Raw genomic sequence first — 26,322 nt, forward strand, 5'->3', positions numbered from 1 at the left:
CACAACAGCCTGTTGATTTTTGGTGGTGATTGAGCGCGTCTACCATAATACAAAGTTAAATCTTTATGTCACATAATCTCTGTAAAGATTTATTTATTTTTAAAAAAAACAGTGCCATTAATAGGCTTAGATGTCTTATTTCAATATAGCACCACAGATATATGCAACATACTTATTCCCTTCCCTTGGACTGTTATAAAAACATGTCCAGTCTAAAATATCACAGAGGCGGTGTGTGTTTTAGGTGAATATTAAATTAAAAGCCGCGGATTTGGCTTTTTTTAAAAAAAAAAAAAAAGACAAAACAAAAAACAAAAACAACGAGGCTCGTCCTTCTCCGCCTGTTTTGGGGGGTTGTGCTGAAACCTGGCAACCCGACTAGCAGTTGGAGGGGGGCAACGTCACTGCTCTGAGCTCACATTATTTATAGAGAAGGATTGCCTCACTTAACGAGAAAAGATTCCGCTTTTTGCGCTTGCGTTTGACAATTAAAGCAGAGGGCAGGGTCTGCAGAGCGAGACGTGTCATCTGTGTAAGTCGGAATACTTGTTATCCACTGTTTACTGAGTTTACCAACTGTGCTAGCCATCGTTAAGTTGGCTAGCAAAGCGATTAGCTCGCTAGCTCAGCCGCTAGCGAGCGTATGCACTGACGTTAGTCAACGCAGACGCTAGCGTCATGATGTGTTTTTTTTTGTTTGTTTGTTTTTGTTTTTTTTTAAATAATATACAGCTAGCAGGCAGCACTGTGTCTTGTGATTAACCCTGGCACTGTCGACAAACGGAATGGCTTGCAGCTGCCGTTGTCTAAGGTCAGTGACTGGTGATTGTTTTGTTATTAGCCAGAGATATAACAAAGCCTCATGGAGGACTGTTCATTAACACTGCATAACACAGTGCTGTCGGGGTTGAGCTAGCGAAAACGGTAAACACCACACGACGTGGGGAAAGGCCTGCATGAAGGAGTTTAGTGTCAAGTGGCCGCTACGCACAAAAACTGTTAGACTGTTTTATTGTTGAGGCTTGTTGTTGCCCTCAGACAGCTGCAGTTAGATGTGGTTGGATGGCGCTGTTATTGAGGGGGTGGGTGGGGGGGTCGTTAACTATTGTCAGATGGGTTAAATAGTTGAACGTTTGGAGAGTAACCTCAATGAGCAGTGTGTATTATCATTTATGAGGTTATATAACTCTTTTTCAAAGATCATGTGTTCACCGAGGTGGGACATTGTCTGTTTGTTTGGCCCTCTGATTGTGTCTCTTATCTCATGTCCTCATGTGGCTCAGGCTTGACACACATTTCTTGACCTAAGGCACTGGCTGCACTGTTTACATGATGCTTTATTATTGTTTTGTTTTTTTTTAAACGTATAATTGTTACGGTCTTTACATGCATGGGCCCAAATGATGGCAGGGCATTATGATCGGTTGCCTGCACGGAGAACAAATGATAAACAAATGATTCATGTGAGCTGCTCCATCAGACGAGACTTTTATAAACAGTTAAAACATGTCCGTGTGTGAAGTTATGGTCATATTTTAACTGGATTCTGCTGCTGTATCTAAAAGGAAAGTGTGCGCCTCATGGCTTATATTAGGAAAGTCCCAGAGTTACACTGAGTAATATATTTACATGGAAAACTACCTAACGCTATAAGAATTTCCTGGAATTTGATGCTTTTGTGTTCTTATCTACCTCACTTGGTAAAGATTCACGGATTAGATAGGTGTGTCAGGCACATCCACGGCCTCCAGTCTTTTTTATACATACTATGGCAGATTGTCCTGCAAACTGGGCATGTGTGTCACTACCACTTTTGTCATGATAACAATAATACTGATGCTGACAAATGCAGTTGCAGTAAAGGTTTTTATTTTGCATCTGCAAAAACTTCCTTTGTGTCTAAAACAGAGAAAATAATATTTAAGCTGGCACCACGCTAGAAAGTCAGAATGAGTTGCACGGTCTTAAAATGACTCACTAAGGTATAAACCGAGAATGTAAAAGTTAATGGCAATAATGACGCCATCATTTGCCCTTTTTTTTTTTTAAATCACATGATTAGCAAACACACTGACAGACACACTTATACCTACACAGACACACAGAGACTTATATTGCTCTACATACACCAGTCAGGCATAACATTATGACCAACTTCATACTACATATTGTGTAGGTCTCCCTTGTGCCTCCAAAACAGTTCTGATTCTGACATGGGCCTTCTGAAGGTGTCCTGTGGTGTCTAGCAACAAAATGCTGTTAGTGTGGCCCTCTGTGGATCAGGCTTGTTCCAGTGCATCCCACAGATACTTGGATCAGTTTGGGATCTAGTGAATTTGGAGGCCAGGTCAACACCTTGTGCTGTTTTCATGTTTTTTTTTAGTTGTTCCTAAACCGTTTTTGTGTGTGTGCCTGTGTCAGGCTGCATCCTGCTGGGGATGGCTGCTGGGGTGGGGGTGCCTGGTCTGATCCATAGAAATAAACACTAGAAGTCGCGTTGACTACCACGGTCTATTGGAACGAATGCGTCAACAGAACCGCCATCTTGGTACAGGGGAATGCAGCTTCTATATGACGAACGTCAATCGGGGACAAGGCATACATACATAATTAAAATACCTTAAATCGGCGAGTTTATTTTCTTGTTTCGTTACGAATGTCAGAATAAAATAAAATAATAGGTTTTTGTTAACATAACATAACCTGTTTTACGTTCAAAATCTAATGGACATAATTCAATTTTTCCACTCAAATAAACTCAAATAAACACAAATTCCGATTGTGCGGAACATTTATATTAGTAGCCTATGTGTGTGGTTTAAAAACTGAAATTTTTGACAGCAAGGTTTTCTGTTATTATTGTATGTATAATATATTGTATTTTATTGCGAATAAAATTACACATATTTGCCTCCAAGAAGCTGTAGAGTCATTTCGGGACGTACGTTGTAGCACATTTCCGCTTCCCCAGAAAATCTCCCTCTTTTTCACAGTTCAATGTTGGCAGGTATGGTGAGGCTGCTTGCACAAGTTTGTAAAAATCACACAATGTAGTAGTAGCATATAACTAAATACCGGCCTGGTGCCGTAGTATCAGTATGACTGAAAGTTGTTATAGTTTATAGCCATATGCAGCACAAAAGTCCGGCATCTTCCCTCGCTTTCACACTGTGAAAATGTGTAGTCAAACGACTGAACCCCTGTACCAAGATGGCGGCCGTATCGACGCATTCCAAGAGGCTCAACGCGACTTGTAGTGTTTATTTCTATGGGTCTGATCTAGGTGGGTGCTACATGTCTAAGTAACATCCACATGAATGCCAGGTCCAGAAGCTTCCCAGCAGAACACTGCATTGTCACAAGATGATCGGTGTTGTTTACTTCTCCTGTCAGCGGTTTTAATGCTGTGGCTGATTGGTCTGTATCGAGTATCTCAAGTCCATCGTCTTTTCCAGAAGCTCCCAGATCCTGGCTCTGCCCAGCGAGAGAGGCATCTGTTCAGATCTAGTTTTAAAATGCTCCCATCACAAGTATCCCAACTTCACGTACTGTACCTGCAGTAGAATATTGTAATAGCTGCTCTCTCCAGTGGCTCGCTACCTACTGCTGTATCAGAACTACAAACTGTGCTTTTTATTGTGTTTTTATTATGTATAGGGCCTCCTGACAACCAAATGTGGTCTAAGCTCTCAGCTCTCAAATGCCTCCTCTATACGTCCTGACTATGTTCACTCCTGACTAGCTGCAATTGGTTTGCTCAGGACAGATTTTAAGCAAGGAACGGGTCCAGACTGCTGTACGACACATGCCACATGCGACTAGCATTTAGTATGCACAGCACAGTTGCACTGCACCTGCATATGGGTGTAGGTCAAGGTGGAGTGCCTACCTGCAAAGTTAAGGTTGATTACGTATTGCTACCCCAGGTTCTGTGAGTACAGTTGTAGTATATTTTAATGAAGTGGTGACGGAGCAACAAGTTCATAAAGCGCAGTATCTGATTATTACCCAATACAGGTCTGAGTATTTGCATATCCTCCGTAAGTGTTGCAAATCTGTATTGCCAATTAAACATCAGATTTCACTTAATACTGCCTTATCATGCCCCAACGTTAAAGGTTTTTCAGGAAGCATTTATTACTTGTCCTTCGGAGTAACTTGTCTACATCAAGGATTTGTGTGGCGGTGAGAATTTTAGTGCCGGTTGTACCAAATTAAATGCTGTTATGTAGATTTCTGCTGCATCTTACCAAAAACACATAAAAGCATGGTATTGTCCGACCAGTCATGAACATATGGTGCGGAGTGCTGACTCGCTGCATGGTGTTCTTCAGCTGAGGATACCTTGCTTCAGGATGAGTCCCGGCCTCTGTGGGACGGGCAGCGTTGGCACAGAGATGCGGAAGCTCCTGGTGATGCCAGAGGAAGTCTTGTCTTTCGCTCTGTGTGAGCTTTGTTCTCACCGTGGTTGTGTTACTCGAAAGAAAAAAAACAAAAACGAACACGGGGAGGTGGTTTACGGGGCAATGGTGATGCTGACACGGGCGCTAGTGGCAGAGCGGTCTGAGCAACCTTGAAGATGGTCTCCATGTCCTTGTGATTCAGAGGGAGGAGAAGTCTTTAATACTCAAAAGAGGCAGGGCTGCTCTTCTTGAAACAGTGAAAATGATTTTGGATTTTTGGGATATTTAACAGTTTCCTAGCTGGGGCCTTGCTGGACAGTCATAAGGGAATTTAACTCCTGCTTTTCTTCTTTTTTCCTCAGGACATTCAGCATGCTGGCTTATTGGACTTGAACAGGCTGAAGACTTAAGAGGCTGCCGTGTCAGTCAGAGCTCAAACCCACGGCTGGTGAAGAAATGGGGAACACGGCGACCAAGTTCCGAAAGGCTCTTATCAATGGGGATGAGATGCTGGCCTGCACACTCTATGAGAGCAACCCACAGTTCAAGGAGGCTCTGGATCCTAACGCTACGTATGGAGAGTCCTACCAGCACAACACTCCACTGCACTATGCTGCCCGGCACGCCATGGCACGCCTACTCAGGTCAGGATATGATGTGTCTCAGATAAAAAATCAAATAAACAAGAGTCAGTGAGGGGAAAATGTACATCCAGGCTAAGATAGACGGGGGCTAATTGGTTGAGCTTTGTGTGAAATGTCCCTTTGAGCACTTGTCTTCTGACAAGCTGGTTCCGTGTAATTCAGTATTGCTGTATCGCAAGAGAAAAGAGAAAATCTTTCATGTTTTGTCTCTATATGTCTCTGTCCCATCTGTCTCTCCACATAGCCATCTGTTAACAGCTCTCAGGAATGCAACACGCTGGGTTGGAATAGAATGGGTTTCCAAGAGCTTCCCATCTCACAAGCTTACATCCTCGCATGTGCTTTTCTTTATTCCACTCAGGCCCTATTATATCCACACTAAAAGCACAATTTTGCATTCCTACCTGATTTGTGTGACTGTGTGACTTTCAAATGGCAGCAGGTAAAACGTCAAGTAAAGAGGAGACTATGTAACTGGAGATGAGATATAATTCGTATTATTGTAGTTTCCACTCAGAGCACAGAAATTCTCAAAATCAGACTCATTAACTAATTTAGAAAATCATTTACATGAGTTGTAACTTCCATTTCTACATGGGTCTCTTTTGTGTAATACTGTGAAGTGTTTATTAATGTATTTGTTTATTTCTACCTTTATTTGGGTTAGTGAGATGGTTAAAAGGTTACTATTGTGTTGTAAAAGAAAAAAAACATAATGTCGGCTAAATAATTCAACAACACCAAGGCAAAAAATCTAACTACAGTATGTTGGCTTGATTGCACAAAAGCCAAAACATTAAAATTAACCGCGATTCCCGTCTCATTCTTCCAGGTCTTTTCTGCTAAGCAAAGATGGCAATCCTAACAAGCGTAATGTGCACAATGAGACATCTCTGCACCTTCTCTGCATGGGACCCCAGATCCTGACCTCAGAGGGGGCGCTGCAGCCGCGGATCTCACGGCCGTATGAGGATGAACATCGTCGGGCGGAATGTCTACAAGTGATCCTAGTATGGACCGGGGCAAAGCTGGACCATGGAGAGTATGAGACTGCTGATATCAACGCTACCGACAACAAGAAAAACACCTGTCTGCACTATTCTGCTGCTTCTGGCATGAAGACTTGTGTTGATGTGAGACTGCAAAATTCAGAGCTAATTTAACATATTTTCTAGCATGACATTTTAAGATATAAGTCAGTGAAATATTAGAGCATATATTAGAACATATAAGCATTTCTGCCATAATTATTTAGCGCTTCCTTTAACTACTATTAAAGAGTCAGTGATATTCCACAGTTTTTCTAGCTACATGCTGTATAAGCTATATGTCATGTAGCTTTAGTACATGCATGTGTCCCATTATAGAAAGTGAAATTCTCCTTTTGCTTTTACTTTCTCAGCTCCTAGTGCAGAGAGAAGCGGACCTGTTTGCGGAGAACGAAAACCGCGAGACTCCATGTGACTGTGCAGAGAAGCAGCACCACAAGGAGTTGGCCCTGCGCCTGGAGTCGCAGATGGTCTTCTCTCTTGCCCCTGAGGCGGAGGGTATAGAGGCAGAGTATGCAGCCCTTGACCGACGAGAGGTACAGAATAACATACCAAGAGGCAGTGGGTATACAGATTTGACTTTATCGTCCTCAGCTGGTGTCGTAGCATTGGAATTATCAAACTTTGGTATACCCCTCACTGTACTGTTAAAAAAATCCAACAAAGCAGCTTTTGTTATTATTATTTCACTTTCAAATACAACTATTTTGAGATAGGTACCCCAACCCAGCCAAATCCACACAATGGATGTATTATAACACTTGGTTTTGATAAAGACCCACAATTAAAAACACTTAAAGTATTATTTTCCATGTGAGCAACCTTTAATTAACAAACATAAGTAAAGAAGTGAGGAGACATATTTCGTGGGAACTGAAACTATTTAGTTTGTTTACCTGTAGTTTTCTCTTGGAACCAGACACTAATTGACTATAGTGTAATGTTTAACATTTCGCTGTAATTGTTCACATTCTTCACCAGCAGACGCTTTGGTTGGACCCAAACACACTGTTCCGCCTCTGTAAACTCTATATGTATGTGATACCGTTTAAAATCCAGTATTTGTACGCTTGATTTAGACCATAGAGATTAAAAAAAAAAAAAAAAGAAATAAAGAGAGTTGGTCAAAACCTCGAGGAAACAACTGCAGATGTAACGTGAACTAGTTTAACTTTATAAGAGGTAGCTAGCCCTGCAATAGACTGGCGACCTGTCCAGGGTGTACCCCGCCTCTCGCCTGATGACAGCTGGGATAGGCTCCAGCAGACCCCCGCGACCCTTAACAGGATTAAGCGGGTACCGAAGATGAATGAATGAATGAAGAGGTAGCTAGTTCAGTTAAATTCGCTGACACTTTATTTAATCTTATATACATTTGTCCATAGGAAGCCACATCTCAACAGCATTATGTTTAGTATTATTATATATGAACTGCACAGGCTGCTGCTAATTGTCGCTAAATACAATACAATGTTAGCGTCATTACGATAATTTAATGACGGGCTGATAAGAACGCATGATCTTATTCTACGTGCATTCATTTCATATACTGTATCATCATCAGAGTTTTTTTTTTTATTAAGACCGGGTCATTTTTGTTTCCACTTCCTGCTTCACTTTCGACTGAAATGGCGACTGAAACTTCCGCCGAAGACAAGTCATACAAATGTCTGTATCTCCGAACCTCCTCAGTTAACCTTTCTTCGATGTGTTCCATCTTTATTGATCCAACACAATCAGTTCGAAAATTGCAGAGATGGAGAAGCAGCCGGAAACACTAAACACTAAATACTAAATACTACTACCAATCAGACCAATCACAGCTTTTGCAGTCTGTGTCGCTGCGACGCGTAGTTACATGTCTGGGGAGGTGCACCATATTTTGTGTTTCTACAGTGTTACAATTAAATGAAGGGAAACTTTTAGTAAACCAAGAAAAGTCACGCCTTGTTTTATTGGAGGCTTTGTTAGCTACCCGTCTAGCTTTGAAGCGGTACTCATTGTGAGGACAGAATACACACACACAAAACAGTCTTGTGTAAGGCATGTGACTCCTATTACTCCCTTAGCTCACTGGCTTTGGCTAAGTCATGCATCAGCAGTAGTCTTTGAAGTGCTTTTAATACTTATGATCTCTGACTCCCATTTCTTTCTTTCCTCTGATCTCACCCCTTCTTGCTTTTTCTCCGGCAACCTGCCCTTTTGTTTTTTTTGCTGCCTCACCTTTCTTCATTTTCACTCCTCTTTTATTCTCTTCTCATTACCCTCCTGTGCTCCTCTCTCGTCCCTGATCCCTCTTTTCTAGTTATATGAGGGCTTGCGGCCTCAGGATCTGCGGAGGCTGAAGGACATGCTGATAGTGGAGACAGCGGACATGCTACAGGCTCCACTTTTCACTGCAGAAGCGCTGCTGCGTGCTCATGGTACTATCAAACTACCACACACACACACACACACAATGACACAGATTTAGAGTTTCTGCATGTCCTTTAAGTTGTTGGCACTGGGAAATATGTCTTATGGAAATTATTGGGTTTATTATCATATTTGATGAAGCAAGTACATAAACATTGACCCCAACACCTTTAAGGGTTCCAAAAGTAACCTACGAGAGTTACCTGCAATGATATTTTGGGTTCTTGGAGACTTTTCTGCATCAAACGGTCTGCTTTTGAGTGAATTTGCTAGGGCAGCCAGTCCTGTGCAAATTGGCAGACGATTGATTTCTAAACTTGAAGATGATTTCCCCCACAGTGGAATCTTTTTAAATCTCTTGCCAGACTGCTAGGCATCTGCAAACTTTGTTCTGAAGGCCCCAGAGAGCTTTTGAAATCTTGCCATGATGACACCACACACTTCAATAGCAAAGTAAAACACCAGAAATTTAAATTAGACAGGTTTCATCTGTCACTCCTGAAAGGGGGGTAATAAGTGGGCACCTAATTTGGAACCCCTGATTCTAATTTTATGGATTTCAAATGTTTAATAAATGAATTAATTAATAAATACCTCAGTGAAGTTGAAACATTAATTCTGTGTCATTTGTATATCAAAGATGATCAAATGGGGGCCGCCCCAGAAGGTTCTCTGGCTCAGCGGACACACCATACACTTAGGCAATATTCCTCACAGCAGTTCGATTCCAGCTTGTCCTCTTTGCTGCATGTCATTCCCTATCACCCCGAGATTTTCTGTCTCTCTTCACTGGCACTGTCAAATAAAGGTGTAAAAGGCCAAAAATCATCTCAGGTTTGATTTTGGTCAAGTCAAAATCTGTTGTTGCCACAACTTTGCTAAACAAAGCTAGTATTGCTCTTAGTACCACTATTACATTTTATAAATATTGTTTCAGTCTGTCATTCCTTCTAAATATATGAAGAAAAACAAAAATGAGGATACTCATCTACACAACTTACTGTAAATAAGACTGATCACAACTCAAACTATGACATTTAGGTTTTAAGTCAGTTAAGTTTTGATTTGATTTGCAGCTTTAAGCCATTAAATTAAGCCAAGACTTCACTGAGCCCAGCTGAGGTGTATAAAATGTCAGAGATGAGGTATTTTAAAGCTGTTATCCCTATTAGTTTAACTTGGCTAAAGTTTAAGTGGAAGACTTATAAGAAATAATTCACATTTTCACTCTTCAACCACCTCGCTTTGATTAAGCGCGCTTCTAAGCTGTCTGTAGAGCTGCGTGTGCCACATATGAGACATACTTTTGGGAGCTTAAGAGGGAAGAGCGTGACCCTGGAATGGTGCTATATTTATTCCCCTCTATCATGGGAATGCTGCCTGTCTATTCAAAAGGGATGAGACATTTCAGGAGTGGTTTTTAGACATGCCTATCATCCATTTCTTGAGGAAACTTTCCACATTTTCTAACCTTTATACTGCCTTATTAGTCAGTTTTACAGTTTTCTTATCATTTTTTCTTTTTGCTTGTCTGCCTAACTGCTTTCTCGCTGTACATTTTGTACTCCTGGCAATTTGTATTTTCTAGCTAATTTTTTATATTTAAGACTGAACGTGTCAACTTTTAATTTAATATATATATTTTTTTTAATGGCCATAGGCATGGAGATAGGTTCATACTCATTGAGTCGTTATAATTGAATGGAGATAGAGGGGAATTGTTGCGACATTCATTATCCAAAAGAGGCCATTTAGAGTCTCAGGCATTTGATTGGTGGTAAAATGTGTCTTGAGGCTGATAGTGGCCTAATTGCGCAGTTGACCGGGTCATGTTCCTTATTTTAGGAGGGGAGGATATTTGGACTCAGGCACAGTCCACAAGTCATTCAATATTTATACTGAAAGGCTCTGAAACTTGCTCCTGTGCTAATGTGAGATTGGAAAAGCTATTCTAAAACCAAAAACCAGATGGCAGCAGGTCTTTGCGGTTTAAAAGGAGATGCTGGTGATGTTGCCACTGAAGTGGGATTTGTGCAGACTTAGCATTGTGCTAACAAATTGTTTGTTAGCTGAGAATAAGTTTTGTTTTAACGGGTTGAATGGGAATTTTACCATATGTCGCCTGTAAGCTTTATTCATTTCTGATTAAAGCCTAATTATAATGCATTGTAAAATGTGATCACAAAAGGATTGTTTTTTACCTGCCCTGTGATTTAAGATCAGATTTGCAGTTTTTAAAAGCCTTGTGTAACTGGGCCTGGTCTGCTAGCTCACCACATAGCTTAAAAAAACGTGTGTTTTAAAAATAATAAGTTTCTTAACTCAAGTTGCCATTCAACCTTTATGTCCTACCTTATTTACCTAAGGGTATAAGCCTTTTACACTACATTTTTTTCACTTTGATTAGGTTTCTTTGTTTTGACATTTCTTTCTCTCAATCATGTATTTGCTTCTTTCAGATTGGGACAGAGAGAAGCTCTTAGAGGCTTGGATGACCAACGCAGAGGAGTGCTGCCAACGCTCAGGGGTACAGATGCCCAACCCACCTCCAAGTGGTTATAATGCGTGGGACACCTTACCCTCGCCTCGAACGCCACGCACCACCCGTTCCTCCATCACTTCCCCAGACCAAATCAGCCTCATGCCTGCTGATGAGGAGTCTTCTCTGGTGAGAGTTGTCTCTAGGTTCCCTGTCAAGAAAGAAACTGAATTATTCACAGTGAACTCGGTTCAAACGCCAGTCGTGCAACACACACAGTCACATGGGCGTGCGAATACAAAAGTGGGCCTAGTTTCTCTGTAAGGTTGTACTTTAACATGCATCTACTTGCAACAGGACTTAGAATCCAAAGATCCAGATATTAGAGCATGCAGGAGACATGAGGCATATCAGCTCACCTGCTCATTTGGCATAAATTCTCCGGACAATTGCCTGCTCTATTCACAGATTCACACACAAGTTTAATTTACGTTTATTAACGTACACAGACTTTGCACTAAGGAGCTGACTGAATCGGATATTAGAAGGAACAGGAACAATCTCTTAGGATTTAGCAACCAAACTGCATTTTCTCCAGGAAATGCACATTTCAACTGTTTATTTAAATCAAGACTCCACGGTGCCAAATATTTCCTAAAGTGTGTCTGCTGAATTCTTCAAATTTGCACTCCTGTCTTTTTGCATAATGTTTAATTTTTTTCACTGCATTGTATTGCACGGAGTCATTAATATTCATGCTGGCAGTCTGCCCTACAAACATTAATACGTGCAGGACTTCGTCTAACCCTTGGAGAACCAGGTGCTTGTTAATTATGGCAGGCAAGTACTGAGTAGAAAAGAATATTAAAATATAATGTAAAAAAATGTCTGTATGAAAGATTCAGCTCTCCACAGACCAATGAGTGAGACCATAAAAATAGGTAGAAAGGAGTTTTCTTTGCAACCTTCAGTGTTCAAACATGAAGGAAAGGCTGTTTATATAAGACTGCAAGCAAGAGTTGTACTGTAGCGGTCTGCTATCTGTTTTCACAATTTTAACACCTTTTTAAAAAAATTTTAACAAATAAAACAAATATTTTCTTGGCTTTCAACAGTTACGCATCCCATGAGTCCTAGCCTTGCAAGTATGTTCTCAAAACCTCAGGGAAGGTGTGTTTTCCAATCTGCATGTCAGCAGGGTCATCATAGACTCTTATTTGTGCTCTTACTGTGAGAGGGCCAACACACCCTGTTAAATTCTCTACCTGCTATCCTGAGCTAATCCGGGATTTCCCAGTAATTATTAAACATCCTTTACAGTTTTCTATTTGAGAAATTATCAAGGTGGAAAGGATGTTTACTTTGGCTAATAGCCTTCATGGATTACTCTGCTGTTGGTAGTTCATCTGGTTTAACCATTCTTTAAAGAAGACTGCCAAGGGTGGCATCAAGTGTGTTAGATAACAATCAAGGTTGTGCCGCAATAGGTCAGCAACAGATCTATAAAATTTGTAAATAAATACTATTGGTGAAGATTTAAATCGAGAGCTTTTTGGTATGTGACGTAAACTAAACAGATAATAGCTGAAGCTGATAGACAAGATGCATCAATCATTTTATGAGACATTATAGTTTGCATTTGCCTGAAAGTATCTTTTGTCAAGGATCTGAAAAGGCGTGACTTGAGCTGCACTGTGCCAATCGACTGAGTGCGCTCGAGGGCCCATTTAAAGGTTACAGTTGATTATATCACATTCTGCTCTTCCACAAATCAATACTCACATTGTTGAAGTACACTGCCTTCTTTATGTCTTCTTAGAGCATCAGTCTTTCTCGGTAACGAGGCCTGTGTGTTGGTCCCCGTTTGTCCCTAAGGTTGCTGTGGGTGTGAGAAAATACATCTTATAACAGAAAAACAGTCAGTGAGCCACATACTTAGGAGGGCTTATAATATATTAGTGTATAATTACCCTAATAACAACTACCCCATCCATGACTTTTCATTCAGCAGATCCTTAGACTGTGGGAAAATACAGCCTTATGATTAATGTTGTGCCTTTTTTGTCACAGTGTGGCATCTGCATGTCTTCCATCTCTGTCTTTGAGGAACCGGTTGACATGTCCTGTGGCCATGAGTTCTGCAGAGCATGCTGGGAAGGGTGAGTCGTGTAATGCTTTGGCCTGTGGATTCTGCAGGTTGGCTTGGATATTCCTAATTTCCTTACACTAATAATATGTGTTTTTCTCTATGTGTGTGTATGCTTTCTAAGGTTTCTAAATCTAAAGATCCAAGAAGGTGAAGCCCACAACATTTTCTGCCCAGCCTTCGACTGCTATCAGCTAGTGCCAGTAGAGGTCATAGAGAGCGTGGTCTCCAGAGAGATGGACAAGCGCTACCTTCAGTTTGACATAAAGGTAGAGATTAAAAACAGAGATATGCACTGAAGTGTGAGCCTTCTGCACAGAATATTAGTTTATTATAATACTGTCAACCTGTGAGATACACCGATCAGCCATAACATTAAAACCACTGACAGTAGAAGTAAATAAAATTGACCATCTTGTGACAATACAATGTTCTGCTGGGAAACTTTTGGACCTGGCATTCATGTGGATGTTACTTAGACATGTAGCACCCACCTAGACCACTACTATGGAGTGTCACTCCATGCTGTGCCAGCTAGTCATACCCAGCAGGATACAGCCTGACATAGACATTTATTCATCTTCTGTAACCGATTGTCCTGTGAAGGGTCACGGGGAGGCTGGAGTCTATCCCAGCTGTCATTGGGCGAGAGGCGGGGTACACCCTGGACAGGTCGCCAGTCTATCACGGGGCTAACACAAATAGACAGACAACAATTCACACTACACTCACATGCACACATATGGCCAATTTAGAATCACCAATTAACCTAACATGTCTTTGGACTGTAGGAGGAAGCCAGAGTATCCCCTGACACAGACACATTGGTTTAAACACGAGTCTGAGAGTAACATTACAGTACAGAGTAAGGTTCAGGCTGAATATAAATGTCCATTGACTAGCATAGACCAAGGGGCAAAAACAGTAAAAGTTAAGGAGCCACTAACCAACCAATCAAGTACAACATTCACTTTACGTAGTTTCAACATAAGCTTTATTATTTTCTCCAATAACTTTGATTGTTTTATTGAAAAGTATAAGAATTAGTATTCTTTTTTTCATTTAAACTGCACAGATATCCTATTCCAGTGATCTTTGCAGGCAGAAACTTTCAATATTGTGTCCAATGTTGCCTCTCTTACTAAACATACACAGCCTAACAATAGACCAATCAATCACAGATCAACGTTGCTTCTTCTGTTGACAGGCGTTTGTGGAAAACAATCCAGCAATCCGCTGGTGTCCAGAGGCAGGGTGTGAAAGAGCGGTACGACTGAACACCCAGGGCCCTGGGACCTCCACCTCAGACTCTCTATTCTTTCCCCTCCTTCGGGCCCCTGCTGTAGATTGTGGCAAAGGCCACCTCTTCTGCTGGTCAGTAATTAGTATATATTAAATTGATTACCTTTCTGTATGTGTATGTGATTGCTTCTAGAAACGAAAAGAATCATTTTTCAGTATTATAGTAATGATGGAGAAAACAGAGAATTAAAAATATATTTTGATCATGCTGAGTAGAAGTCACACAGTTTGTTTATTTCAAGAGATATTTGTTGTGTCTCACAGAATAACACTGGAAATTAGCTGTTTTCTTACCCCAGAATGATAAAGTGAAAACATGTTTGTATTTTTTTTGTTACCATTAAAATCCAGTCCAACTGTGAAATTGGAAATCAGTTTAGAAAAGGTTTAAATTTGACAAATTGTGAGTTTTGTCAAACTGTTATCTATTCTGTCTTTGTGTGCTACCATGGCAGCATTCTCAAGGACATAGAAGCCCACTGCCCGTGTTGTATTTTCCTCCACCTACTATATTTACACTGCCAAAGCCTGACAGATACCGCCCCTAATAATAACGATGATATCTCCCTGCGCCTCACTTTGTTATATGGTTCTTAAAATGGTCAGTGGGTTTGTTGAACAGCTCAGTTGACACATTTATTAATAGAAATGAATCTGGGGTTCAACAGGGGTTCAACTTTTATATTTCTCTTGATATAAGGAAGGTATTCGTTTGAAAGGCAGATTTGGCCAAATGGAAGCAGTGGACAGTTTTTACAGCATCTCTTTTGAAACTGTCTGATGGTCATTTGTTTAAATTTCGTGTATAGTTAGCAAAGTTGTTTCTGGATCACCTCCATCTGTCTCTGTGTGCTCCAGGGAGTGTCAAGGTGAGGCCCATGAACCCTGTGACTGTGAAACCTGGAAGTTGTGGCTACAGAAAGTCTCTGAGATGAGACCTGAGGAACGTGAGTACTGATATTTTGTTTTTATAGTATTTATAGTGTTTCAGTTGTATAGTTACAGCAGAATTTACAACCTGTACGAGATTTTGACTTAAACCTCTGAGGTCATGCAGTTTTATAGACAATTTTATGGAATCACACCAAAGTCTACACATCTTTACCTATACTAGAACTTCCCCCCTTTGTCTTTATATAAATTTTAAGCTACGGGGCGGTAAATGTTTGTGACAATGCAGTTTTTAGACAATCTCCTTACCACCAGATTTATTGGGCTGCAGGCAAATGATTGAGTTTGAGCTATATTACCTGGGACGCTAGCCAATGTAATTACAAACAGTTTAGTAGTAGTCCAATTATAATCCACTATGCTGATGATAAATTATTAATTAAAACAAACACCCCAGTCAATGGAAATATGCAATGTTTAGAAGCAGTAATTGGACTATGGACAATCAAATAGATGCTTAAAGATTCCCCAAGTCCCTCCAAAGTGCCACTTTGTTGATGTGACATTGCAAAGATAAAAGCAATTATTTGGTTTGGGAACTCTTCTTCCTTCGATTTCCCTTGATTCCGTTTTATCTTGGCATTTCAATCGGCACATCAGTGTTGCTTTGATAATAGCCAATTATGCTGTTTGTGTGTGTGTGGGTGGGGGGGGATGAGCGTCTTGGGAGATGTTAGCAAAATATATAAGCAATAGACATTAGTAAGGCAGGACAATTTCCCACTCAGAGCAGTGGTCTGTTTTAACGCCGTGGTAATAGCCATCCTCATTCTGTCTCGTTATGCCTTTATTTGTTCTGTTTTCCTCCCCCTCCTCTTATTGAAGTGGCTGGTGTGAGCGAAGCTTACGAGGATGCAGCCAACTGCTTATGGTTGCTCAGTAACTCCAAACCTTGCGCCAACTGCAAGTCCCCAATACAGAAAAATGAGGGCTGTAATCACATGCAGTGTGCTAAGGTAAGTTTTGCAAAGAGCGTTTTCACAAACTTGACTTTCTAATACATTGTGCAGTGCAGACGGAACTTGTATATTGTTCAACAAACTCTTCTGTGAATAAACAATAGTGTGTATCTTTCTGGAAGTGCCGCTCAACACCTCATGTCACTTTCTGAGGCTGGGCTCAGACTACCGTCCCGATTTTGAAATCAGCTTGCATCACACACTCCCAGACTTGCACATACTATATGATCTGAAAATCAAATGGCAACACACTACAGGATATTATTTTTTTGTGCCAGATCAGGGCGAACGGATTGCACCGCCGCACGTGAATCACAGGAAATGGGATGTAAACAAAACAGAGTCTGCGGTGAATTTATATTCCCCTCCAGTAGGTTGGTAGATAAAGAAGAGGAGCTCACTCTAACTGCATAATACTTACTTAATACTGCAGAGAGAAAAAAAGCAGAGCGTGGATGAGAGAATGGTTGGGGAGACACAGTCATCAGGGGGTGTCATTAGCGAGAACTGGCGATTTCACACGTGTTTGATATTAATCGAGATGGACCACATAAGTGTGCGAGCAGGTCATAAGGTTTAATAGCAGATGTGTAAATGCTCACACTATCGGATAATCTGAGCCTGAATCTCGGTAGTGAGAGAGGTCCGGAACGAATCAGCCCAAACCTCCTGTAGTCTAAGCCCAGCTTGAGAGCATCCTTGCCAGGTGAAGGTTTGTAACTGTTCGTAACCCACCAGCCTGACCCACGCTACTATATGTCCTCGAGAAGTATGCATTTCACATACTAGTAGTTTCATAACAAGGTTTCTTACATACAAATCGTTTAGCATGTAGCCTAGAATGAACCATTTTCCACAAGCCTTCCTGTAACACCAAGATCCAAAATGTCAAATTTCTGCACACTGATATTTCCTAACATGTGACAGACTGTCATCAGATCAGGCTGTTAGAATAGAATTGTTGTCGGCACTTCCATATCTGCTGGTTTAGTATGCACTGGAAAGGGGCCACTAAGGTGCTTTATGTTATATATTATGTAGTCTATGCATATCGTGACAAAATATTATTTTACAAGTGGTATTGTACTGCCGTGTTAGAAAAGACAATTCAAAGGGCTCCAAAGACAGTCCTGTAGTCAGTCAGCAGCTTTTGTCTTTGTGGACCAGAGAGAATGATTTAGATGTGAGATAAAACAAAGACTTTGCGGTGACAGTGAGAAGCAGACACAGTCATGTTGCTGTGTCGCTGTTGCCGAAAGCCAGATCATGAAAGGAGCACAGTGTAGTCATACAGCCAGGATCTCTTCTGTCTTTGTGACATCCCTGTCACTGACTCAACTGGTTATGGAGTCTGACTAGAGATGAAGATTGTTTTGGGACAAATGGATCAGCTTTCACAAGCTGAGAGGCCTCAGAGGGCGCTGGCACTTGACCTCTTATTACCTAGTAAGAAATGGCTTTACCCCTGTTGCTTGGAAACGCACAACTCAGTGTTACTAAGGAACCTTTGTCTCTTCACTGCCACTTCCTTCGATGTGGTGAGGCTTCCCACTTTTTAATCTTAAGACTCTCCATTTCACATGCTGCCTTTTTGTCCTAACCCATTCACCGACACCTCCCACAGTAATGTTGTATTGATTTTTCTAACGTGTCGTGTAAGCATAGTGTTTCCAGGACAACAGTGATTTAAGCCTTTAAAGGTTTTGTGTTGGCTAACTTGTCACCCACAGAAGTACTTGTGGCACGGGAGAGAAATCACTTACATCCAAATAGGATCCAGATTGGGGTGGCTGTAGTGTTCTGCTGTTCTGCGATACCCATTGGGACTGGCTGATCTGAGACGCAGTCTGAGTGCCTTCTAGTGGCAGCAGGCTACGAGGATTCACCACTTGGTTCAAACTGCTGCCTGTGTCCTCTCGTAAAGTCTGCCATTTTTAAGAGGGAAAAAAAAGATACAGATAAAGCAGAGATGCACAAACAGATTTGCTTAGCAGGTTTAAGGACACTTAAAGATATCCCTCACCTGATCCTTCCTTCGAGATATGCAGTTTTTTTTTTTTTTTTTTTTAAAGGCTTGCTGCAAAAAGGTTTCCTTTCCTGGGAGATTTGCATTTAATAACTTCAGGATTTTCAACGTATTACTGGATTTTTGTCAGTACTTTGGGTGAATAATACGATGAAGATGCCAAAACACTGACCAGGTGTTTTTGTATTTTATTTTATTCTGCTGCTGTAGCATAACTACTTCCCTCACAGGATCAGTAAAGTATATCTATGTATCTATGAAATGTAAATGAGCTCTGTATAGCTGATCTATCACTAATAATTGGCCGTCCAGATATTGATGAGACAGCTGAGTAAGAGCAGATTGAACTAAAACTAATATTTCCGCTCTCCCCCCGTAGTGTAAGTACGACTTCTGCTGGATCTGTCTGGAGGAATGGAAAAAGCACAGCTCTTCAACGGGGGGCTACTATCGCTGCACCCGCTACGAGGTCATTCAGCAGGTGGAGGAACAGTCAAAGGAGATGACTGAGGAGGTACACTCATATATACACTAGAACTGGACTCGGTATTACTAAATGATCTTTATTATCAGCTCACTTAGCTTCATTATTTCTAAAGCACGACTGCACTACAATGTGTGACAGGAGGGAGTTTTTAGTTTTATAACGTTGCACTATATATAACTCAGATTCTCAATGTACGTATTCTTTTTTTATAATTATTATTTTTTTTTTGTACTCATGTATTCTTCTTAGTTAAAACATGTCACCCTGAATGCAGTATGACTTGTGTGTCACGCTACTTACGTATGCTAATAGCATAATAATGTAGCCTAGAGCGGCCAGTTTCACACAGAGTTGAGGATTAGACTACAGAGGTCTGTAAGATCACTTTCTAGCTCCATAATCCACTTTACAAAATTCAAACTTAAGCTAACATTGCCTCAAGTGATATACTTAGAGCAACTGAGCAGATTCTGTGCAGGTCCCTGGGGACCTATACGAGACACATTTTGCACATATGCAGTAGTACTCCCCAGAATCTTGTGAAATTTCCCTTTGAACACATTTAGAAATAACTGTAACCATTTTGTAAAACTGATAAATTCATTTTGCCCCACTAACCCATGAAGTCTTGGTCTCCTAGTACACACAGGAAGGAGACTAGCAGCAATATGGCGACAGGAGAGCATAGAAAGTTAATGGAACTGAGCCGGTCGTAACCCCGGTTGACTTGAAGTTGGCGATTATCAAGTTGAACTAATCTCTACTTTGTAGTGACGTGATGGAGTCACCACTCCGACTGATACAGTTTATTGACATAACCATCCACAAGTTTCTTTCCTCCCACTTAAGGATTGAAGCATCAGGTGAACCTAGATGAACTGGCTGGGCCGTTGGCGTTTTTTTTTCTCTCCCTCCCCCTTTTCAAATGTAGAGTGGTGGCAAAAAGAAAACTCTGTCCCTATGACACTAGAAATTATTTTTATATTCTGATGCTTTGCGGTAGGAAATGTACAAGACGGTTACCTAGGTAACCGGAGCCTCTAATAAAAAAGAACTTGAAAACACAAGCATAAAAAAACATATATCTAGAGCCATTCACAGTACTTTCTGCCCACCTTCTTTAAAGTTTAAAAGAATTTTACTCTCTTCATATTCAGTCTTCACCTGCAGTTCTTTCAATCTCAAGTACGGATATCATCTGTAGCCCTCCTTCTGTGTGAAAGAAAGCAACATGGTTATGTTCATGGACTCTTACCGGTGTCTCATCGTGGTTTTGCAGGCAGAGAAGAAGCACAAGAGCTTTCAGGAACTTGATCGTTTTATGCACTACTACACTCGCTTCAAGAACCACGAGCACAGCTATCAGGTAAACAGGGCTGTCTTTCTGGTGAGGTCTGCTGCAAACTATACACTCAGTCATGTAATGTCTGTCAAAAGTGTAAACCTGACAACTGACCTCATCGGTGGGCACACTCCTCAAAATGAATTATTCGCCAGCATTAAGTTGATGGATTAAATGGTGCATGCATTGATTTAAAAAAAAAAAAAAAAAAAAAAAAAAGTCTGCTGCTCACACCTTTAATTTATTTAACTTCATATTCTGGCAATCTGGTTTGGTTGGGCATGCCTCTCAAGGTGGTTTTATTCAACACTATAACAGCTTCTGACTTTGTCTTAATAGCTGGAGCAGCGGCTGTTAAAAACAGCAAAAGAGAAGATGGAGCAGCTCAGTCGAGCCTTGAGTGGAAGTGAGTGTGCTGTTATTACACATTTAGACGCATCTTTATCCCGTCCTCTGATACTGAGCTTTGGGAACTAGGCAGGAGGGAGAAAAACACAAAGGTGTTTTAATAATTTATCAGCAACAGTGGGTATAGTTATTATTCAGCAGGCATGTCTAAGTTACAAGAACGCTTTGTGCGTGAGCTTCGTCTAGAGTCCTTTAAACCCCAATCTGTTCAGGCAATTATAGTCTGTTTAGCATAGCCGAGTTTTGTTCTGATGCACAACAGTTTCAATTTCAGCAGACTCTGATTACACTGGTACTGCATACACAATCGTGACTGAAATGAAAATGGCCCTAACTCAACGATCAGGCGTTTGACTCAGGTGAAAGTTTGCTCAGGTCATCCTACGTAATCGTCAGCAGACAGATTTGATTCTCTAATAATCGTCTTTGGGCACCACTAAACATTCAAATGACTGTGCTTCTCGAGTTCCCCGTGTCGCTTTTCTTTTGTTATTTAAGTGTTTAGATTAGTCGTTACTATGATACACAAAAGAAGTTGTTTTACCCTCACAAGCAGTTCAAGACAATTTGGGTTAAGAGTTCGCCAAAGGCCAGACACCACAGACGTTGTTTCAGGATTTTCTTGTCATTTAGTCCTTCTCTTCTTAGTATTAAGTGAAGATATTCACACTGGAATAAGGGATATCACCTATAAATGTAAAGCAGATATTAATTTTTGTTCTCTCTCTCTGTCTCTCAGGGGAAGGCGGTGCCCCTGATACTACATTCATTGAAGACGCAGTCCTAGAACTCCTAAAGACTCGCCGCATCCTCAAGTGCTCTTATCCTTATGGGTTCTTTCTGGAGCCCAAAAGCACAAAGAAAGAGATCTACGAGCTTATGCAGGTTGGAGGCCCTACTTACTGAGAGGAAAGACAAATGTTCACGGCAGCCAGTCTCACCGTTTATGGGCCATGAGATTTGTGGGAGTAAAGCTTTCTTCCTCATCATCTTCACAATCTGCCTTAGTTATATCTGCACATATCAGCTTTTAGTTAAATGGCCAGCAGTATAGATGTGGGATGTACTTTCTTGCTTTTTATATCACAGCCTTTCAGATACTGTAAAATGACCGGGCGAGGCTCCCATAAAGTTTCTTAAATGCTTGTAAATTTAATGCATTATTGAAGTAGATACATAAACTATTGCCGTAAAAGTGGTTTAGGGCTACTTCTTATGTCACATTGTCCTTGGACATCTCAGCCGTCAGATATACTTAAACTCAAAATTCTTCAGTTAAATCACTTACAGTTTCTCCTATAAAACCTTTCAGCCAGCTGTGTTTCTGCCCTCAGACGGACTTGGAGATGGTGACTGAGGACTTGGCACAGAAGGTTAACAGGCCCTACCTGAGAACGCCACGCCACAAGATCATCCGTGCGGCGTGTCTGGTGCAGCAGAAGAGGCAGGAGTTCCTGGCCTCGGTAGCCAGGGGAGTGGCACCCAATGACTCTCCTGAGGCCCCCAGGCGCAGGTAGAGAGAGAGAGACATTACTCTATTTTATATACCAAATATATTATAAAATGTATTAAATAAGAAGTGACTGTCTATACAGTGTCAGCTACCATTCACAATCTCTCTCTCTCTCTTTCTTGCTGACTTGCAGTTTTGCTGGCGGAACGTGGGACTGGGAATATTTAGGCTTTGCATCCCCAGAGGTAACAAAACAAACCGTAATAAGTTTTCACTGAAAGCTTATTAGTTAAAATGTCAACTGTGCTGCCTGAACCTCGCGCTTGAGCTAAACGTATGCGTGTCTTCTGTCACTGTATGTTGCAGCCTGACAGATATCAGATCCATGTTTTTAGATGTGGGATGTTCCGTTTTTGTAAGGTGTCTGATAAAGGTTAAAATGATCAAACCAGAAATCACGTCACTTTAAATCAAATTTGCCAAATGAAAGGGTCAGTCCCTGCACTTGAAGCTCTCATCAGCAATCACATCCATGCTTCAAACGGAAAGTGGTTAATCAGTGGTCTTGAAACCGATACCTGTGATTTGTAACACCATTTATCTCCAAATAGGGAGGTTTTGATCCAATGCAGGCACTTCTGTTAATATCACACCAGGCTGAATTAATTGCAGGAGCTTAAATCATGATTATTGTGTAATTAAAGTATACAGCCCTACCAGTACATCTTTCTTTTTTTTTTTTTTTAGAACTTCAGTATATTTATTTAAATCTTCCTAATGTTACTGTTTTGAATCCGTCTGTGTGCCTGCGCTGACAAGCCATGATGAGCCAAAGATCACCGTGTTATTCAACACACTGGTGCAAGCCAGATGGTTCAGTGTTCCCCTGTGCATCCGTCTGGAATGATTAAAAGCACAGAACTCTGGCAAACACCTAAGTAGGTTGCTCCAGATCATTGCACATTAGTAACAGGTGCTTGTAGTTAACACTTACAGCCATAAAACTGTCGACCACGTAATGGTTTGATTATTGACCTGCCTTCTTTTTTTCCGCACAGCTTGATGCATGAACTCAGTATTGGTGCATTACTCAAAACATTGCTACTCCGGGTTTTCTACTGTTGTTTAGTTTCCAGACTGTGGCAGCTGGTAAACACACCGGCTTGTCATCTGAAATAAATTCACTCGGCTTAAATGTTCAATCACTCCTTAGGGTTTGCGTAACTTCCATTTGAAGCTTTGGAAACATGACACAAATATGGGAATTTTGCATTCGACATATGCCCGTCAGGTTATTGGGCACATCTTTTAACAGTATAAAGCTAGCTTCCCCCAATAGACCTCTTTCTTGGCAGACATTATCACTTGTCACAGTAAGGAAAGCACCGGCAGAATTAATGATGGCTCACTTCCATTAAGTGTCCCAGTAAGCCCTGACAGTGGAACAGCATGCGCAATAGCGGGACGCCTCCTAAGTGGAAGGCAGCCATCATTAAGACACCTATGCCTTTCCCTACGGTGACTAGAGAAAATGTTTGCTGTGAGAAAGGTCATTTGACAGAAAAACAAATTACGAGATCTGTACTGTCTGGCAGTTTGATAAACGGGCGCTGCTCGAAAAATATTTTTACTATTTAAACCAGGATCCGCTCCGTTAATTCTGCTTATTATTCATTTATCTACAGGCTATTCATTCATTCATCTTTTGTAAATGCTTGTCCTGTGAAGGGTCGTGGGGGGGCTGAGGCCTATCCCAGCTGCCATTGGGCGTGAGGCGGGGTACACCCTGGACAGTTCGCCAGTCTATTGCAGTTATTTACAGACTAAAAGCTGCAAAGTACTGAGTAATCAAACCTACTCTGGTAGCTTGTTGACAAAAGTTTATATAGGAGTTCCTATGTTTTTTATTCATTATTATTTTATTATATTGTACAAAAATGTAATTATAAAATATCGAGCCTCATGACATTCACATAACAGGTGGTGTATTACTGGTCTATAGTCTTAAACTCTGGAAAGTAGCACACATCTCTGAACTGAAGTGACTACTATGTTATTTCTCCCAATGTGAATTTGCACCGAGCGAAACCATGAATAATTCTTAATAAAAATATAAAAGCCAGCTGACGCACTTGAAACAATACAAGGAACAAGAAAAGACTGAATTAATCTGGGAGTACGCGACAAAGAGGTGGCTTATCTTCAAAAGAACAAATTATCAATGTAAATTCAGGTGAGACACAAATCTCACCCCTACCCTCTGTTCTTCTACATGATTTAAATAACAAATGAGCCTACGGGATTCATTGTAACAGCCTGTCTAAATTATTTTAGGCGCGTGCATCTGCCAAGCCATTTTAAAAACTAAAAAATATATATACTTTTGTCCCGTGTGTCTCTCAGCTCGAGCAGTTAATGGTAACGCCAAAGTAATAATCAAAGCCGGGTGACGCTGCCTCAGAGGCACAGCTACAGATGGTTGGCTCCACGCTTCTTACAATGTCTGCAGATCACTTCTTAGTGGGCTATTTTTAGTTTGGTGGGAACATGAAAGTCAGAGTTTGCATGACAGGCTTTTGATTATGTATGAATGTGACTCTGACTTTCGCAAATGAACGAGGACATGAATGCAGCAGATCATTTGCCGAGGTTCGGATGTATGGAAATTCTGTATGTGAAACCTTTTCATGAAAGCAGCCTTGCCTATGGGGATCTGCAGTGGTATTAAAATCTTTCTGTCATTTGGTACTTGACCACTAGAAGAAGTACCATCTCATTAATCCTTGAATCTATGAGTCTAACTTGTAGAAGTTTTATTTCAAAACCAGCTTGGGCTGACAAACTGAGGATTCTTTACATTCACATTTTGTACTTTGCATGCAGCTAAAACTAACAAATGCTAATACTAACAATAGCCACTGACTAGAGCATGGACTCTACAAGACCAACAACCACTTCCTACTTTAGGCTATCTGAATCTAGGCTGCTGCACATCATTCCTTAACCATTTTAAATTATTTAATGTTTTTTTTTTTTGCTTGTAAAAATATTGAATTCACTATTGAATCCCTCTGACTTTTGATAAGGTGTACAGCTTGCTTTTAAGATTAATCAGGCATGCACAAGTAGCATTTTCCAACCTGTGAACCTCAAACCTCATGTTGCTTAATGTATAGGTCACTACTAGTGAGTGTGTGCTCTGCTTGAAATCAGTCTGGAAGCGAATGACTGACGGCTGGTCTGGAGATGAAAGGTTGTTTGAGGCCGTGTCTTGGTGCTGAGCTTCCCTGGAACACAGCACCATGTTTGAAGCAGAATAAAGTTGGCATTTTCTTCAAATTCACTGCTTAACTTTTTATTTAAAAAACAAAAAAACACATAAAAGGTCTTGGCAGAAAGCTATTTTTTTTTGACGTAATGACTATTCTAATTTCAATAAATCACATACTTTATTGAAATTAGAACAGAGAGTAACATCAACTTTGAGATACTGTATTTTAATGGTGTTTTTGCTCTTGTTTTAAGGAGTATGCAGAGTTCCAGTACAGACGGAGACACAGGCAGCAGAGGCGAGGCGACATGTCCAGTCTCCGTAGCAACACACCTGACCCTGATGACCTCAGCGACAGCACTTTAGGTACTGCAGTGAATATGTAGGAGCTCAGGGATTCTTGAGGTCTTGTATGTGGACTTTTATTCATGAACTAATTTGTCTGAAGTTCATTTGCACAGCTAAATTCATCAATCAACTAAAAGTTACAACGAGGTTTAAAAAAACACAATTCAAAAATCCTTGTTTGGAGGATCTATAAACAGCAATTGAACTGATGCAAATTTGTGGCGCTGACCATGTTAACAGCTTTGTATTTATCTTATGGCTGAAGATTGTTCTCCATTACTCTATGACTTCAGGATCAATCAGACTCTTCCCTGATGTTAGTTGAAGGTAGACACGAATCTAAACATCCAATACACCTGAACACACATTTATGCAAACCGCAAAAAACACTGATCCTGCTGACCTCTCTCAGTTGTGATGCAGTGTTTTGTCCAGAAGCCAAATTAGGGCTCAAACTCTGGAAAGTCAAAACTGCTCAAGTCGAATAAGCCAATATTTCTAATCCATCCGCCTTGTCCATCACGCTGGACAGGGCTTTGTTTTTTGGCTGCGTGGAGTAAAAGATGGATGATACTTGCAGTTTTGGAGCCAACTTCTGTTCTGCCAAGACAGATTTATTGATTTCAGATGAAGAAAATG

At 40.8% G+C, this 26,322-nt stretch overlaps 1 protein-coding gene across 3 annotated transcripts in view; it reads left to right on the forward strand.

Annotated features, from left to right (window-relative positions):
• Positions 1-418: 418 nt before the first annotated feature.
• LOC311497430 (ankyrin repeat and IBR domain-containing protein 1-like) overlaps positions 419-26,322 on the forward strand; it is a 30,961-nt gene continuing 5,057 nt past the window's right edge. Inside the window, exons 1-18 of one of the 3 annotated variants that reach the window (XM_084557740.1) lie at positions 419-532; positions 4,766-5,047; positions 5,880-6,180; positions 6,450-6,632; positions 8,402-8,519; positions 10,971-11,179; positions 13,061-13,149; positions 13,261-13,405; positions 14,344-14,510; positions 15,297-15,385; positions 16,215-16,345; positions 18,754-18,888; positions 20,141-20,227; positions 20,543-20,609; positions 21,351-21,496; positions 21,946-22,124; positions 22,258-22,309; positions 25,590-25,701. In XM_084557740.1, the coding sequence (XP_084413866.1) occupies positions 4,860-5,047; positions 5,880-6,180; positions 6,450-6,632; positions 8,402-8,519; positions 10,971-11,179; positions 13,061-13,149; positions 13,261-13,405; positions 14,344-14,510; positions 15,297-15,385; positions 16,215-16,345; positions 18,754-18,888; positions 20,141-20,227; positions 20,543-20,609; positions 21,351-21,496; positions 21,946-22,124; positions 22,258-22,309; positions 25,590-25,701 (2,398 nt within the window). In that variant the 5' untranslated portion in view covers positions 419-532; positions 4,766-4,859. Of the gene's footprint in view, positions 533-685; positions 812-3,949; positions 5,048-5,879; positions 6,181-6,449; positions 6,633-8,401; positions 8,520-10,970; positions 11,180-13,060; positions 13,150-13,260; positions 13,406-14,343; positions 14,511-15,296; positions 15,386-16,214; positions 16,346-18,753; positions 18,889-20,140; positions 20,228-20,542; positions 20,610-21,350; positions 21,497-21,945; positions 22,125-22,257; positions 22,310-25,589; positions 25,702-26,322 lie in introns of those variants that run through there. The other 2 variants (XM_084557741.1, XM_084557742.1) reach the window with 2 other exon arrangements.

The sequence above is a fragment of the Chelon labrosus genome, assembly GCF_963514085.1.
Source record: "Chelon labrosus genome assembly, chromosome: 12".
In the NCBI taxonomy this organism is placed as follows: domain Eukaryota; kingdom Metazoa; phylum Chordata; class Actinopteri; order Mugiliformes; family Mugilidae; genus Chelon; species Chelon labrosus.